General features: G+C 50.0%; 1 protein-coding gene across 1 annotated transcript in view; it reads left to right on the top strand.

The window, feature by feature from the left end:
* Positions 1–15,446, top strand: part of LOC144601962 (ADP-ribosylation factor 4-like) — a 22,738-nt gene continuing 7,292 nt past the window's right edge. Inside the window, exons 1-2 of the mRNA XM_078414604.1 lie at positions 1–163; positions 10,794–10,874. Of these exons, the coding sequence (XP_078270730.1) occupies positions 97–163; positions 10,794–10,874 (148 nt within the window). The 5' untranslated portion in view covers positions 1–96. The remainder of the gene's footprint in view (positions 164–10,793; positions 10,875–15,446) is intronic.

Below are 15,446 nucleotides of genomic sequence, written 5' to 3' on the forward strand. Positions count from 1 at the left end.
ACATCAGCGCGTTCGCGGCGGCGGCGGCGTGACGTCTGCGCGTTCGTGGCGGCGGCAGGTGACGTGGCGCGGCGGACGGGCGGACAGACAGCAGCCATGGGTCTCACCGTGTCCAACCTCATCAAGAAGTACTTTGGCGGCCGCCAGATGCGCATCCTCATGGGTGAGTGGATGGGGACGAGATTGAGGTTGAGGGGAACTGACGCGTGCCCCGTGTCCAGCGGGCCTGTGGTTTCCCCTCGGCCCGGTGTCCGACCCCTCATCCCTTCATCCCCTCATCATCCCCTCCCCCCCTCATCGTCCCCTCATCCCCTCCCCACCTCATTCCCTCATTCCCTCCCCACCTCATTCCCTCCCCTGATCATCCCCTCATCCCCTCCCCTGATCATCCCCTCCCCCCCTCATTCCCTCCCCCTTCATCCCCTTCCCCCCTCATTCCCTTCCCCCCTCATCCCCTACCCCCTCATGATCCCCTCCCCCCTCATCCCCTACCCCCTCATCCCCTACCCCCTCATGATCCTCTCATCCCCTCCCCCCTTCATCCCCTCCCCCTTCATCCCCTCCCCCTTCATCCCCCCTTCATCCACTCCCCCCTCCCCCCCTTCCACTCCCCCCTCATCCCCTCCCCCCCATTCACTCCCCCCTCAACCCCTCCCCTTCATCCCCCCCCTCATCCCCTCCCCCTCATCCCCCCCTTCATCCACTCCCCCCCTCATCCACTCCCCTCCTCATCCCCTCCCCCCCTCATCCCCTCCCCCAATTCCCTCCCCGCCTCATCCACTCCCCCTATCATCCACTCCCCCCCTCATCCCCACCCCCCCATCACCCTCTCTCCCCGTCTCTCTCCCCCCCCCCCCCCCGTCTCTCTTCCGCCCCTCTCTCTCTCTCCCCCGTCCCTCTCCTCCCCCCGTCTCTCTCCCCTCCCCAACCCTCCCCTTTACTTCCCCATGTGCCCTTACTGCCCTGTCCACGTACCTGCTCCTCTTCCGTTCCCCCTGCCCTCTGTTCCTGGATCTGTTTTCTACTGCACAGCCGCCAACAGCTGGGCTATCTGGTGCAGGTTTCCCCCACACTCCCCTCCCTGCATTGCCCAGTTGCCCGCCTCCCCCGGGTTCCCCCTCCTTCCCGGTTCCTCGTGGGCCTAGACTACCCGTTCCCTACCCTCCACCCATTTCCCCCTCCCAGCTGCCCGCTTCCCCGTCTGCCCATTCCCCACCACCTGAGCTTCCTCTCCCTTGCCCATTTTCACTCACAGCCTCTTAACTGCTTGATTTCCCTCACCCCCCCCCCCCATTGCCTGGTTCCCCACACCCTTCCCAGGTCCCCTGGCAATGCCCAGACCTGGTCCACCACTGATCACAGGTACAAGCGCGGGCTCCTTGAGGATTTGGCCCGGCATTGCCAAACTGCACCCTCCCACTCAGATTCCCTTTCCCATCACAGTTTTAAAAGTTTAGTTTAGTTTATCGCCACTTGTGCTGAGGGTACAGCGACAAGATTTTTTGTCGCGTAATATCCAGTCAGCGGAAAAACCATACATGTTTACAATAAAGCTGTCCACAGTGTACAGATTACAGGATAAAGAGAATAACATTTCGTGCAAGTCCAGTAAAGTACAATTGAAGATAGTCCGAGGGGCTCCAATGAGGTAGATGATGGGTCAGGACGGCTCTTTAGTTGTCGAAAGGATGGTTCAGTAGCCTGATAACAGCTGGAAAGAAATTCCTTTCACAATAGTACATGATGTTGGAAATGTTTCGAGCCAGCACCCGGTCACCTGCTTTATGGGAGTGGGAACTGAGCTTGCACCTTCATGTGTCAGAGAGGCAAGTCAGTCGTTGTATATTTAAGCATTCGTGATGTGTGTTGACCATTCATGGTCTACAATCCGTGATGCAAATCGCAATAATAATAATAATATTCATTTATTGTCATTGCAACGAGTACAACGAAATTAAAAAAATAGCCAATCCTGACGGTGCGTACAAACATATATGCAATAAATGCAAAAACAAATAAATACATAAATACAATTAAATACAATTATATTAAGTACAAGATTTTTTAACGGTGTTGCCTAGTGCAAAGGTAGTGTTCAGTTCTCGTATGGCCCTGGGGTAAAAACTGTTCTTAAGTCTGTTTGTTCGGGATTTGATCGACCTGAAACGTCGACCAGAGGGCAGATGAACAAACAGACGGTGGCCGGGGTGGGATGGATCTTTTATTATTTTGCCTGCTCTACTGAGGCAGCGTAGGCTGAACAGGTGCTCCAGGGAGGGCAGTGAGCAGCCGATGATCTTCTGGGCCGTCGTGATGACCCTCTGAAGGGCCTTCCTGTCCTTTTCTGAGCAGCTGGCATACCATGTGGTTATACAGTATGCCAGCACACTCTCGATGGAGCAGCGATAGAAGGACAACATGAGCTTCTCCTGCAGGTTGGTTTTCCTGAGGATCCTCAGGAAGTGGAGTCTCTGCTGTGCCTTCTTTACTGTGGTGATGGTGTTGGTAGACCAGGTAAGATCCTCTGCGATGTGCGTACCCAGGAACCTGAAAGCTGGTACCCTTTCCACACAGACCCCATTGATGTAGAGTGGGTCGTAATCTCCACTGGTTTTTCTAAAGTCAATTATAAGTTCCTTTGTTTTGGAGGAGTTCAGGACCAGATTGTTCACTGAACACCATGCTGCCAGCCTTTGGATTTCATCCCTATAGGCTGTCTCATCTCCTTCTGAGATGAGTCCAACCACAGTCGTGTCATCCGCGAACTTGATGATGGTGTTGGTGGGATGGGTGGGGGCGCAGTCGTAAGTGTAGAGGGAGTAAAGGCCAATAGCACTTGCCTTTGCCAAAAGCTGATCACAGGGGGTGGTGCTGTCAAGTGTTGCTTGCTCCTCGGACGCTGCCTGTATTGTCCTGCTCAATATCCGGCTTCGGTGAGGGCTGCTGAATGTGTCTGTTTGCCCAAACATGCGGGAGCCTAGAGTGAAGACTATACAAAAGAGGGCGTGGTGACTTTGTTCAGGCTACAGTGGAGGCGAGGATGATTCGATACATCGTCAGTGGGTTGAGGAATGTTGTGGAAAGTAGCCAAAGACTTAACTGATTTCAAATGTGTAGATGTGCAGGCGGAAGTGAGTTTGGAGATGCAAATGGACAGCCTTGTGAGGAAATGTTCAGAGACTGTGTTCCTAACTCTGTCTCCCACAATCTAATTCACACCACACCCTTTTCATTTGTTGCTCTTGCTTTATCATCCCGATTGGCAGGCTGTTTCAGATCTCTGAACACCTCTGGTTGAATACTTCATCACCTCTTGTTCCCGGGGCACTGCTACAGAATTTCCTCCTCCCCCACCATCTCTCTTTTTAAAGTTCTATATTAAATCTATTCTCGGTCATTTGCCCTAATATTAGCCTTTTTCCCTGGATGTCAACATGTATTTGATTTCACTCCTTTATAGGCACTTGAGAATTCTTTGACACCTTCAGTAATTAAAGTTCTGTAGGAGTGAGAACATCTGAATTTGCACTGCACTGGGAGTGGATGTTTGCCAGGTTTTTCACAGATCTGCCAGGTTCTTGGAAATTCTCGTGACTTCAAGCGACCCCACACAACCCCAATTTCACTTGTAACTCGACAAACCCCATGGCTGAAGTGCAAACATAAGAATAACAACCGCAGGAGATGCAACACCTGTCCCTTTACCTTCCCCCCTCAACTCCATCCAAGGACCCAAACAGTCTTTCCAGGTGAGACAGAGGTTCACCTGCACCTCCTCCAACCTCATCTATTGCATCCGCTGCTCTAGGTGTCAACTTCTTTACATCGGCGAAACCAAACGCAGACTCGGCGATCGTTTCGCTCAACATCTTCGCTCAGTCCGCCTTAACCAACCTGATCTCCAGGTGGCTGAGCACTTCAACTCCCACTCCCAGTCTGACCTTTCTGTCATGGGCCCCCTCCAGTGCCATAGTGATGCCCACCGGAAATTGGAGGAACAGCACCTCATATTTCGCCTGGGCAGCTTGCAGCCCAGCGGTATGAATATTGACTTCCCCAACTTTAGATAGTTCCTCTGTCCCTCTCTTCCCCTCCCCCTTCCCAGTTCTCCCTCTATCTTCCTGTCTCCACCTATATCCTTCCTTTGTCCCGCCCCCCTGACATCAGTCTGAAGAAGGGTCTCGACCCGAAACGTCACCCATTCCTTCTTTCCTGAGATGCTGCCTGACCTGCTGAGTTACTCCAGCATTTTGTGAATAAATACCTAAGAATTTAGAATATCATCTTAGATAAATAATAGAAAATAAGAAAAGAAGAGAATTGAATAATATTCCCTCTTTTTGTTCCTGTTTCTCTCCGTTATAATGCCTATCCGTGCTTGTCTCAGTTTGCCCCATCTCTCTGCTTCCTCACCTGCACCTTGTGCACCTGGCTCTTTCAACTACATTCCCATTGGTGTCCTGACACCCTATCCCTTGCTGTTCCTCTGCTAACTGCCACACAAGCAGCGACGACAAGCTGGTGCTGTTTGTTGTCTCGAATCACCGACGACACGCTCAATTAACGCACGTCGTCTTTTCCCACATCATCTCCGACACGTCATTTCCTCGTCCTCCCTCTATTGTTACGCAGAAAACTTTTCCCATAGTGGAAATGTCAAAGACCAGAGGGCTGAATGTTACGGTGAGAGGGGCAAAGCTTAAAGAAGTGCGGGACAGGTGTTTTTACACAGGGAACGGGTGCTTGGAGCGCGGCGTCAGGGGCGATGGTGGAGGCTTTCACCAGGTGTCCACATAGGAACGTGGATATGGAGGGATATGGATCACATGCAGGTGGAGATTAGTTTAACGTGTGTAGGAAAATAACTGCCGATGCTGGTTTAAATCGAAGGTAGACACAAAAAGCTGGAGTAACTCAGCGGGACAGGCAGCATCCCTGGAGAGAAGGAATTGGTGACTCTTCGAGTTTCGACCCGAAACATCATCCATTCCTTCTCTCCAGAGATGCTGCCTGACCCGCTGGGTTACTCCAGCTTTTTGTGTCTACCTACGATTAGTTGAACACTAGACCAAGTGGACCCGTAGGGCCCAAACCTCTCCTGCATTGGTGCAGCACCCTGTCCTCTCCCCTCTCTCCTCAACCCCCCCTCCCATCTCCCTTCTCACCCACTCCTCCCTCCTCCCCTCCCCTCCTTTTAAACTTTAAAATGTGAATAACTTTAAATATATAACTCCGATTTCAATAAAAGTACTTGCATTATCACTAAAGTGACAATGGTGAGTAAAGCGGGCCTAAAATTGTCGCGCTATCGTGTACCGTTTTGGCTGAAGTTCAGTCACAAACAAGATAACAAACGAGAGTTTTAGTATATAGATGTTTGGCATGGATATTGTGGGCCAAAGGGCCTATTCCACTGCTCCTGTTCTATATGTTCTAGGAGCAGTATTTGGCCATTCGGCCCATCAAGTCTATTCCACCATTCAACCATGGCTGATCTATCCCTCTCAACCCCATTCTCCTGCCTTCACCCCATAACCCCTGACACCTGTACTAATCAAGAAAATGTTCCAAAATGTAAACTGTATTGTTGGTATATGCTTGCGTATAAAGCCCAACATGTCAACGACAAACCTATTGAGAACTGAGTATCAGTACTTAGATATTTTTAAATTAATACTGAAATACTATGCCCCAATGCTAACACTGAACCAGACCTGATGTCCATTGCAAAACGGCCATTGTTAACCTGGTTGGTGCCTCCACCCCCCTCCATACCAATGGACAATAGGTGCAGGAGGAGGCCAGCACCACCATTCACTGTGATCATGGCTGATCAGCCACAATCAGTAGCCCCTTCCTGCCTTCTCCCCATACCCCTTGACTCTGCTATCTTTAACTCTATCTAGCTCTCTCTTGAAAGCATCCAGAGAATTGGCTTCCACTGCACCACTCCTGACCCTGACACCCAAGATGGTAGGGGCACAAGAGACTGCAGATGCTGGCACCTGGAGCCGGGCAAGTGGGGCAGCATGCTGGCGACAGTGCTCCCTGATCTAGGGCAGTGTGTGCTGACAATGTGTGTCCTGGATTGCAGGGTCTGTTTGGGGCAAAGGCAGGTGATCAGCCATCCAAACTGGGTCACACAAGAGTGTGACATCCAGGAGCTGCAGGGCAAGTACATGCAGACTCCCCTGTGGTCTTCACTTTAGAGATACAGCGTGGCAAACCGAGTCCGTCCCGACCAGCGATCACCCCATACACCAGTTCTTTCCGACATACAAAGGACAATTTACAGAGGCCAGTTAACACACACATCTTTGGAAGGTGGCAGGAAACTGGAGTACCTGGAGAAAACCCACACGGTCACAGGGAGAAGGCACAGACTCCACACAGACCACACAGTCAGGATGGAACCTGGGTCTCTGGCGCTGTGAGGCAGCAGCTCCACCACTGTACCCCCCATCCCTTCTTCCCCAGAGTATTGAGGCTGTAACTCGTGACGTGGGCTCTGAGCCTATCTGACCCACTGTTGGATGTAACATTCAGCCACGGGGGGCAGCTTGGAACAGACACTGAGGATGGAGCCCCTGGCTCCTTGCATTGCCTCTCATGGCGGCACGGTGGCGCAGCGGTAGAGTTGCTGCCTTACAGCGAAAGCAGCGCCGGAGACTCAGGTTCCATCCCGACTACCGGCGCTGTCTGTAAGGAGTTTGTACGTTCTTCCCGTGACCTGCGTGGGTTTTCTCCGAGATCTTCGGTTTCCTCCCACACTCCAAAGACGTGCAGGTTTGTGAGTTAATTGGCTGGGCAAATGTAAAGATGGTCCCTAGTGTGTGTAGGATAGTGTTAATGTGCGGGGATCGCTGGGCGGCGCGGACCCGGTGGGCCGAAGGGCCTGTTTCCGCGCTGTATCTCTAAATCTAAAATCATCAAGCCTCTGCTCTTGGTGTTGGATCAGCTGTGATATTGAAAGCTGGAAACGGCAACGTCCCGACTCTCTGCCTTCTCACGTCACTGCCTCTCGCTGCCTTCGAGATGCAGGTGGATGGGATACTGGGACAGACTGGCATGGTCATGACTCAGTGAAGCATATCAGCAGAGCAGCTGCCCAAGGTGAACTGGTGTGACCGGTTTGTAGAGGGGGATCTGGGGCCTTTCCTGCCCTCCTTTCTTCACCTCTGTCCCTGAGACTGCAGCACAGCTTCCTGTGGGCGGTGAATGCACTGTATGTGCAGGCTTTCAATTAAAACAAGTTAAGCATTGAAATAATAGCAGAGAAATTAAACGTGGGCTCGCTTCACTTTAAGTATCTGGCTGGGTTGGGAATGGTTTCATTACTACGTGTGGCAAAATGAATGTCGAGCTCTGAAAATGCATTCCATATGGAGTCAGGGCTGAGTGATGTGTGTTTACCATCTTACGAGGGGGTGGTGTGCCGATTCAATTAATGAGTTGGAGCTCCAGTCTGTATTTATGCTGCGAGTTTCGTGTTCTGCCAACAGCACCCTTATACCTACTGAACCTGCCAAGAATCGGCACATTTGAACACGTTACCTGTCAGGGTATTGAGTACAGAACCTGAGGCATCACGTTACAGTTGTGCAACACATCGGTGAGGCCGCGTTTGGAGTACTCTGTTCAGTTTCACTCGCCCCGCTGTAGGCAGCATATTGTTAAGCTGGAAAGGGTATGGTGAAGATCTACGAGGATGTTGCCAGGACTCGAGGGCCTGCACCACAGGGAGAGCTTGGGTAGGGTAGGACTTTCTTCCTCAGAGCGCAGGAGGCTGGGGTGTGATCTCACAGAGGCGTATAAAATGAGGCAAATGGATCACTGTCTTTTACCCAGGGCAGGGGGGTCAAGAAATGGAGTCCATGGGTTTAAGGTGAGGGGGGAAATAATTGATAGGAACCTGAGGGGAAACGTTTCTACGCCGAGGGTGGTGGGTATACGGAGCGAGCTGCCAGAGGGTGTGGTTGGGGCAGGTATTATAACAACATTTAAAGCACATTTGGACAGGTACGTGGTTAGGAAAGGTTTAGAGGGATATGGGCCAAATTCAGCAGGTGAGACTAATATAGATGGGGCATGTTGGTCACCAAGGAAGAGTTGGGATGAAGGGCCTGTTTCCGTGCTGTTTGCCTCTGTGTAGTTTTGCTGCATTATACGAGAGCGGGTTTATTTAAAGACTGGGAAGATCTTGCCAAGTTTTGCTCAAACTCAGGACTCGCAATACAGCATTGAAGTTAATTTACTCGTCTCCTGATCTGAGTGAAACTTAGAAGCAAGTTGGTTCATTTTATTCTGGGGAAGCGGAAAAAAGTTAGATTACAAAATTAATTTAGCACAATAAACAACAAGATTTCAGCAACAAAAAAAAATGGATTCACAAGGAACTGACTGCAGGTGCTGGAATCTTGAGCAAAACGCCAAATGTTGGAGCAACTCAGCGGGTCAGGCAGTATCTGTGGAAAGAATGGACAGGTGATGTTTTGGGTGGAGACCTTTCCTCAGACTGAGTGTAACGAGGGTAGGAGCACCAACAGAGGGAGGAATTGTCAGAGTAATCGACCTGTACAGTGTCAGCCAGCCAGGAAAGAAACTGCAGATGCTGGTTACAATCGAAGGTAGACACAAAATGCTGGAGTAACTCAGCGGGTCAGGCAGCATCCCGGGAGAGAAGGAATGGGTGACATTTTGGGGTAGGACCGCCCCCTCCCCTGACATCAGTCTGAAGAAGGGTCTCGACCCGAAACATCACCCATTCCTTCTCTCCCGAGATGCTGCCTGACCCGCTGAGTTACTCCACCATTTTGTGTCTATCTCAGCAAGCCAGTGTCCTGGAATGTTTAAGACATTAAAATCTACTGATGATAACCAATTCATTAGATTGTGGCACTCCTAATAGATTCTGTTTGCTTTTGCATTCCTGTCATTTTTGGACACTGCTTTTTAACTTAAAATGTTGGTAAAACATTTAGATCCATCTAAATAACAGCTTTCAGAAACAGGGAACTGCAGATGCTGGATTACAAAAAAAGAAACAAGGTGCTGGAGTAACTCACCAAGTCAGGCAGCATCCCTGGAGAACATGAGGGCGTGCAGCGTAGGTTTACTAGGTTAGTTCCTGGAATGGAGGGACTGTCATATGTTGAAAGACTGGAGCGACTAGGCTTGTATACACTGGAATTTAGAAGGATGAGAGGACATCTTATCGAAACGTATAAGATTATTAAGGGGTGGGACACGTTAGAGGCAGGAAACAAGTTCCCAATGTTGGGGGAGTCCAGAACCAGGGGCCACAGTTTAGGAATAAGGGATAGGCCATTTAGAACGGAGATGAGGAAAAACTTTTTCAGTCAGAGAGTTGTGAATCTGTGGAATTCTCTGCCTCAGAAGGCAGTGGAGGCCAATTCTCTGAATGCATTCAAGAGAGAGCTAGATAGAGCTAGACAATAGACAATAGGTGCAGGAGTAGGCCATTCAGCCCTTCGAGCCAGCACCGCCATTCAATGCGATCATGGCTGATCACTCTCAATCAGTACCCCGTTCCTGCCTTCTCCCCATACCCCCTCACTCCACTATCCTTAAGAGCTCTATCCAGCTCTCTCTTGAAAGCATCCAATGAACTGGCCTCCACTGCCTTCTGAGGCAGAGAATTCCACACCTTCACCACTCTCTGACTGAAAAAGTTCTTCCTCATCTCCGTTCTAAATGGCCTACCCCTTATTCTTAAACTGTGGCCCCTTGTTCTGGACTCCCCCAACATTGGGAACATGTTTCCTGCCTCTAATGTGTCCAATCCCCTAATTATCTTATATGTTTCAATAAGATGTCCTCTCATCCTTCTAAATTCCAGTGTATACAAGCCCAATCGCTCCAGCCTTTCAACATACGACAGTCCCGCCATTCCGGGAATTAACCTAGTGAACCTACGCTGCACGCCCTCCATAGCAAGAATATCCTTCCTCAAATTTGGAGACCAAAACTGCACACAGTACTCCAGGTGCGGTCTCACCAGGGCCCGGTACAACTGTAGAAGGACCTCTTTGCTCCTATACTCAACTCCTCTTGTTATGAAGGCCAACATTCCATTGGCTTTCTTCACTACCTGCATGCTTCCTTTCATTGACTGATGCACTAGGACACCCAGCTCTTAAGGATAGTGGAGTCAGGGGGTATGGGGAGAAGGCAGGAACGGGGTACTGATTGAGAATGATCAGCCATTGAATGGCGGTGCTGGCTTGAAGGGCCGAATGGCCTCCTCCTGCACCTATTGTCTAATAAATAATGTTTCGGGTCAGGACCCTTCTTCAGACCCACATCTTTCAATATTGCGCCATTTTTTAAAAAAAATTGCACCATCTTTCCCAAAGTGAACGAGGTTGCATTTTCTCACATTATGTGTCATAGAAACATAGAAAATAGGTGCAGGAGTAGGCCATTCGGCCCTTCGAGCCTGCGAGCCTGCACCGCCATTCAATATGATCATGGCTGATCATCCAGCTCAGTAACCTGTACCTGCCTTCTCTCCATACCCCCTGATCCCTTTAGCCACAAGGGCCACATCTAACTCCCTCTTAAATATAGCCAATGAACTGGCCTCAACTACCTTCTGTGGCAGAGAATTCCACAGACTCACCACTCTCTGTGTGAAGAAATGTTTTCTCATCTTCCTCATTCCTGTCTCCCTGATGGTTCTCTGCAGCCACACCAAAACCCAGCGTTATCATCTGCAATGGTGTGTTTCTTTCTTCAATAGTAAAATAAGCGTATCGTGTTTTTCCTTGCAGTTGGTCTGGACGCTGCTGGCAAAACGACCATCTTATACAAATTGAAACTCGGGGAAGTTGTCACAACTATTCCGACTATTGGTAAGTGTCAACTCAGTGCCAATAAACTATTGATGCAAGGTATTTGCATTTTCTCTGGACTATTATATGAATGCTTCCTTCATATGTCACGTGGTCATATTTTACACCCAGCTTCAGCCTCTACTAATTGGTCTTGTAATCGGCTCGGTCTGTTAAGTGTGTTTGTTGCCAATTTCTAGATTTAGGTGCCTGATGGGGTGTGTTAGCATCAGAAGGTTCAGCAGATATTGACGCATTAATGTATACAGGTGCTTCCCCGACTTACGATGTTTCGACTTGCGATGGTGCAAATGCTAGCGAGCCGCCGCTCGCTTCCGGCCACATGATCGCGCGTTTTCAACGCATTTCCACTTACAGTACTTTTGGTTTCCGATGGGTTTCTCGGAATGGAACCCCATCGGAGGCTGAGGCGTACCTGTAATTAGTATGTGGTGCTTTTAATCTGAAATACATTGAGGCTACAGACTGGTGTTGAAAGACAAAAGTAATAGTTCTGAACCCACCCTTACAGTTTTAGAGGGGTGGCATTAGTCTGTTTATAAGGCAAATTGGAAGTGCGTAATGTAGTATTGGATGCTTAGTTTAGTTTCGATACAACATTGCCCACCGAGTCCACGCTAACCATCGATCTACCTGCTGAAACTAGTTCTATGTTATCCCACTTTCTTTTTTTTTAGATTTAGAGATACAGCGCGGAAACATGCCCTTTGGCCCACCGAATCCACACCGCCCAGCGATCCCCGCACATTAACACTATCCTACACACACTAGGGACAGTTTTTACATATTACCCAGTCAATCAACCTACAAACCTGCACGTCTTTGGAGTGTGGGATGAAACCGAAGATCTCGGAGAAAACCCACGCAGGTCACGGGGAGAATGTACAAACTCCGTACAGACGGCGCCCGTAGTCAGGATGGAACCCGGGTCTCCGGCGCTGCATTCGCTGTAAGGCAGCAGCTCTACCGCTGCGCCACCGTGCCGCCCAAAATTCTCGCCCACTCCCTACACACCAGGGGCAATTTACAGAGGGCCGATTAACCTACAACCCGCATGGGTTTGTGATGTTGAAGGAAACCCACGCGGTCACAGGAAGATCGTGCAAACTCCACACAGACAGCTCCCACAGTCAGGATCGATCCTGGGTTTCTGGTCCTGTGATCCAGTAGCTCTACCAGCTGCACCACTGTGCCATTAACAGATCTTACCACATAAAAGATGGGGTGGCCATGTTTGTTTACAAAACAGTTCATCTGTTTCAGTGTACACGCCAGACTGAAACATTTTACTAGACATTTCAGCGGATATAATTAAGGCAGAGATGGATAGATTCTTGATTAGTATGGGTGTCAGGGGTTATGGGGAGAAGGCAGGAGAATGGGGTTAGGAGAGATAGATCAGCCACGATTGAATGTTCAACAGTTCAATAACAGTTCAACAGAGCTTTATTTGTCATTCGGTACCAAGGTACCGAACGAAACTACATAGCAGTCACACACAAAAAAGAACACAAGACACATGACCCCAACATAAACGTCCATCACAGTGACTCCAAACACCCCCTCACTGTGATGGAGGCAACAAAACTTCCACTCTCTTCCCCGCGCCCACGGACAGACAGCTCGTCCCCGACCGACCCGCACTGTCCCCGCAAGGGGATGGAAGTCCCCGCGGCCGAGTCGCACCGGGCGCTGAAACGTCTCGCGGCCGAGCCGGGCGATGGAAGGCCCCGCGACCGAGCCTTGCGCAGCTAAGTCCCACGGCCGAGCCGCACCGGGCGATGTTAAGTCCAGCGGCCGAGCCGCACCAGCAATGAAAAGTCCCGCGGCCGAGCCGCACCAGCGATGTAAAGCCCCGCGGCCGAGCCGCACCGGGCGATGTTAAGTCCCGCGGCCGAGCCGCACCAGCGATGAAAAGTCCCGCAGCTGAGCTGCACCGGGCAATGTTAAGCCCCGCGGCCGAGCCGCACCGGGCGATGTTAAGCCCCGCGGCCGAGCCGCATCGGGCCATGTTACGCCCCGCGGCCGAGCCGCACCGGGCACTGTTAAGTCCAGCGGCCGAGCCGCACCAGCGATGTAAAGTCCCGCGGCCGAGCCGCACCGGGCGATGTTAAGTCCCGCGGCCGAGCCGCACCAGCGATGAAAAGTCCCGCAGCTGAGCTGCACCGGGCAATGTTGAGCCGCACCGGGCGATGTTAAGCCCCGCGGCCGAGCCGCATCGGGCCATGTTACGCCCCGCGGCCGAGCCGCACCGGGCACTGTTAAGTCCAGCGGCCGAGCCGCACCAGCGATGTAAAGTCCCGCGGCCGAGCCGCACCGGGCGATGAAAAGTCCCGCGGCCGAGCCGCACCGGGCACTATTAAGTCCAGCGGCCGAGTCGCACCGGGCAATGTTAGGCCCCGCGGCCGAGCCGCACCCCGCGCCGTGAGGAAGAGACCTAAAAGAGAAAGGTTTCCCCCACCCACCCCCCACCCACACCACCACCACCCCCCACACATACACAACCAAAAAAAAAAAAAAAAACCATCCCAACACCGACACACAACAAAAAAAAAGGAAAAAAGACGAACAGACTGCTAGCGAGCCGCAGCCGTTAGGCGCCGCCACGGAGTAGACCTGATGGGCCGAATGGCCTAATTCTGCTCCTATCACTTATGATCTTCGACTTGGTCGAGATGAATCCCAGACCTTATTCCTGAGTTAGATGGCATCTCTGGAGAAAGGGAATAGGTAATGTTTTGGGTCGAGACCCGTCTTCAGGCTGAGAGATGATGGATTGAAAATCGTTTTAATGCCAGCTGTTGAATTGATGAATTATGCATAGTTTGGATTACTTAGCAGGTGTTTAATGATGAAATTGAACTGCCCACAGTCACTGCACCCAGCCGGGACTATTCCTGCAGTCCTGTTTTTTTAATCAAGTTTCCTTGCTATTGAATAATCTTCATTCTGAAGAAGGGCCTCGACCCGTTACGTCACCTATTCCTTCTCTCCAGAGATACTGCCAGTCCCACTGAGTTACTCCAGCATCTTGTATCTACCTTCGGTTTAAACCAGCATCTGCAAGTTCCTTCCTACACATTTCTTTGCTGTGGTGTCTGTCCCACAAAGTTGAAATGTCCATAAACAGCCACAGGGTTTTGGTACTTTGTCCCGCTGAGCCCCGGTCACGAGAACAACCCAGTACCCTTCTGACAACTCTGTGCATTCATGTTGTCCATGCATCTTTGAGTCTGAAGAAGGGTGTCGACCCGAAACGGCACCCATTCCTTCTCTCCTGAGATGCTGCCTGACCCGCTGAGTTACTCCAACATTTTGTGATATCTTTGATCATGAGAAACATTTAACTATAGTTGAGAAAGATTTTTAAGTGCTTTAACTTTTTATGTAAATTGGAAAGACAATTACGACATATTTAAGTGATGGAAATGAATTGAGCAATAAGGCTGAGCAAAATGAAGGCATTAAGACAAGAGTGTGACCAGGCCTCAGCTCAGCGTATCTTGCCCTGTCCATGTGCTCTGTGCTAACCACAGTATTGGTGCAAGATGTCGAATGTGCCAGCATTGGACCTCGAGAAGCATAATCTGGTCCTCTGATATAATTAATATAGATAACAAAATGTATGCGATGAGAAATCTAACACATAAATTGCATGAACTTGGGCATGTTCAGTTCTTGCATGAAGACAGTTATAGAGTCACGGAGTGATACAGTGTGGAAACAGGCCCTTCAGCCCAACTTTCCCACACCGGCCAACATGTCCCAGCTACACTAGTCCCACTTGCCCACATTTGGTCCATATCCCTCCAAACCCGTCCTATCCATGTACCTGTATAACTGTTTCTTAAACGATGGGATAGTCCCAGCCTCAACTACCTCCTCTGGCAGCTTGTTCCATACACCCACCACCCTTTGTATGAAATTAATTGAAAATGCAAATTTGCAAACACTGAAAATCTAAAAAGAAGGCATTTCTCACGTGAAATTCAATCTAGTTCTATGCCTGTGTGCACTACCCATACCGGTTATTTTGACCATTCTAAGCTCACACCACCAGCCACGACTGTACTTGTGAGCCAGGGATCGCTCTCTGTAGAAAATTATTACACTGAAAATAGCTGGTAACTTAAATTAGAAAACAGTTAAATCTTTAATTAGTGGGAAGAGTAGGATTCTGAAATATAGACTGATGCCTTGCAACAAAATAGCAAGATTAATGCACTTACCGAAAGGAAGGACGTTTCATTCTGAACACGGTTATTTTACTGATTAATATCTTCAGTTGCCACAGAAACCGTCAATCAATGTAAGCTTATTAAAGAAATAATATAGGAAAAAGAACTGCAGATGCTGGTTTAAACCGAAGGTAGACACAAAATGCTGGAGTAACTCAGCGGGTCAGGCAGCATCTCGGGAGAGAAGGAATGGGTGACGTTTCGGGTCAAGACCCTTCAGTCTGATGTCAGGATTGAGGGCGAAACGTCACCCATTCCTTCTCTCCTGAGATGCTGCCTGACCCGCTGAGTTACTCCAGCATTTTGTGTGACCTAAAAAAATACTATAACTGTC

The sequence above is a fragment of the Rhinoraja longicauda genome, chromosome 17 (assembly GCF_053455715.1).
Source record: "Rhinoraja longicauda isolate Sanriku21f chromosome 17, sRhiLon1.1, whole genome shotgun sequence".
Taxonomy (NCBI): Eukaryota; Metazoa; Chordata; class Chondrichthyes; order Rajiformes; family Arhynchobatidae; genus Rhinoraja; species Rhinoraja longicauda.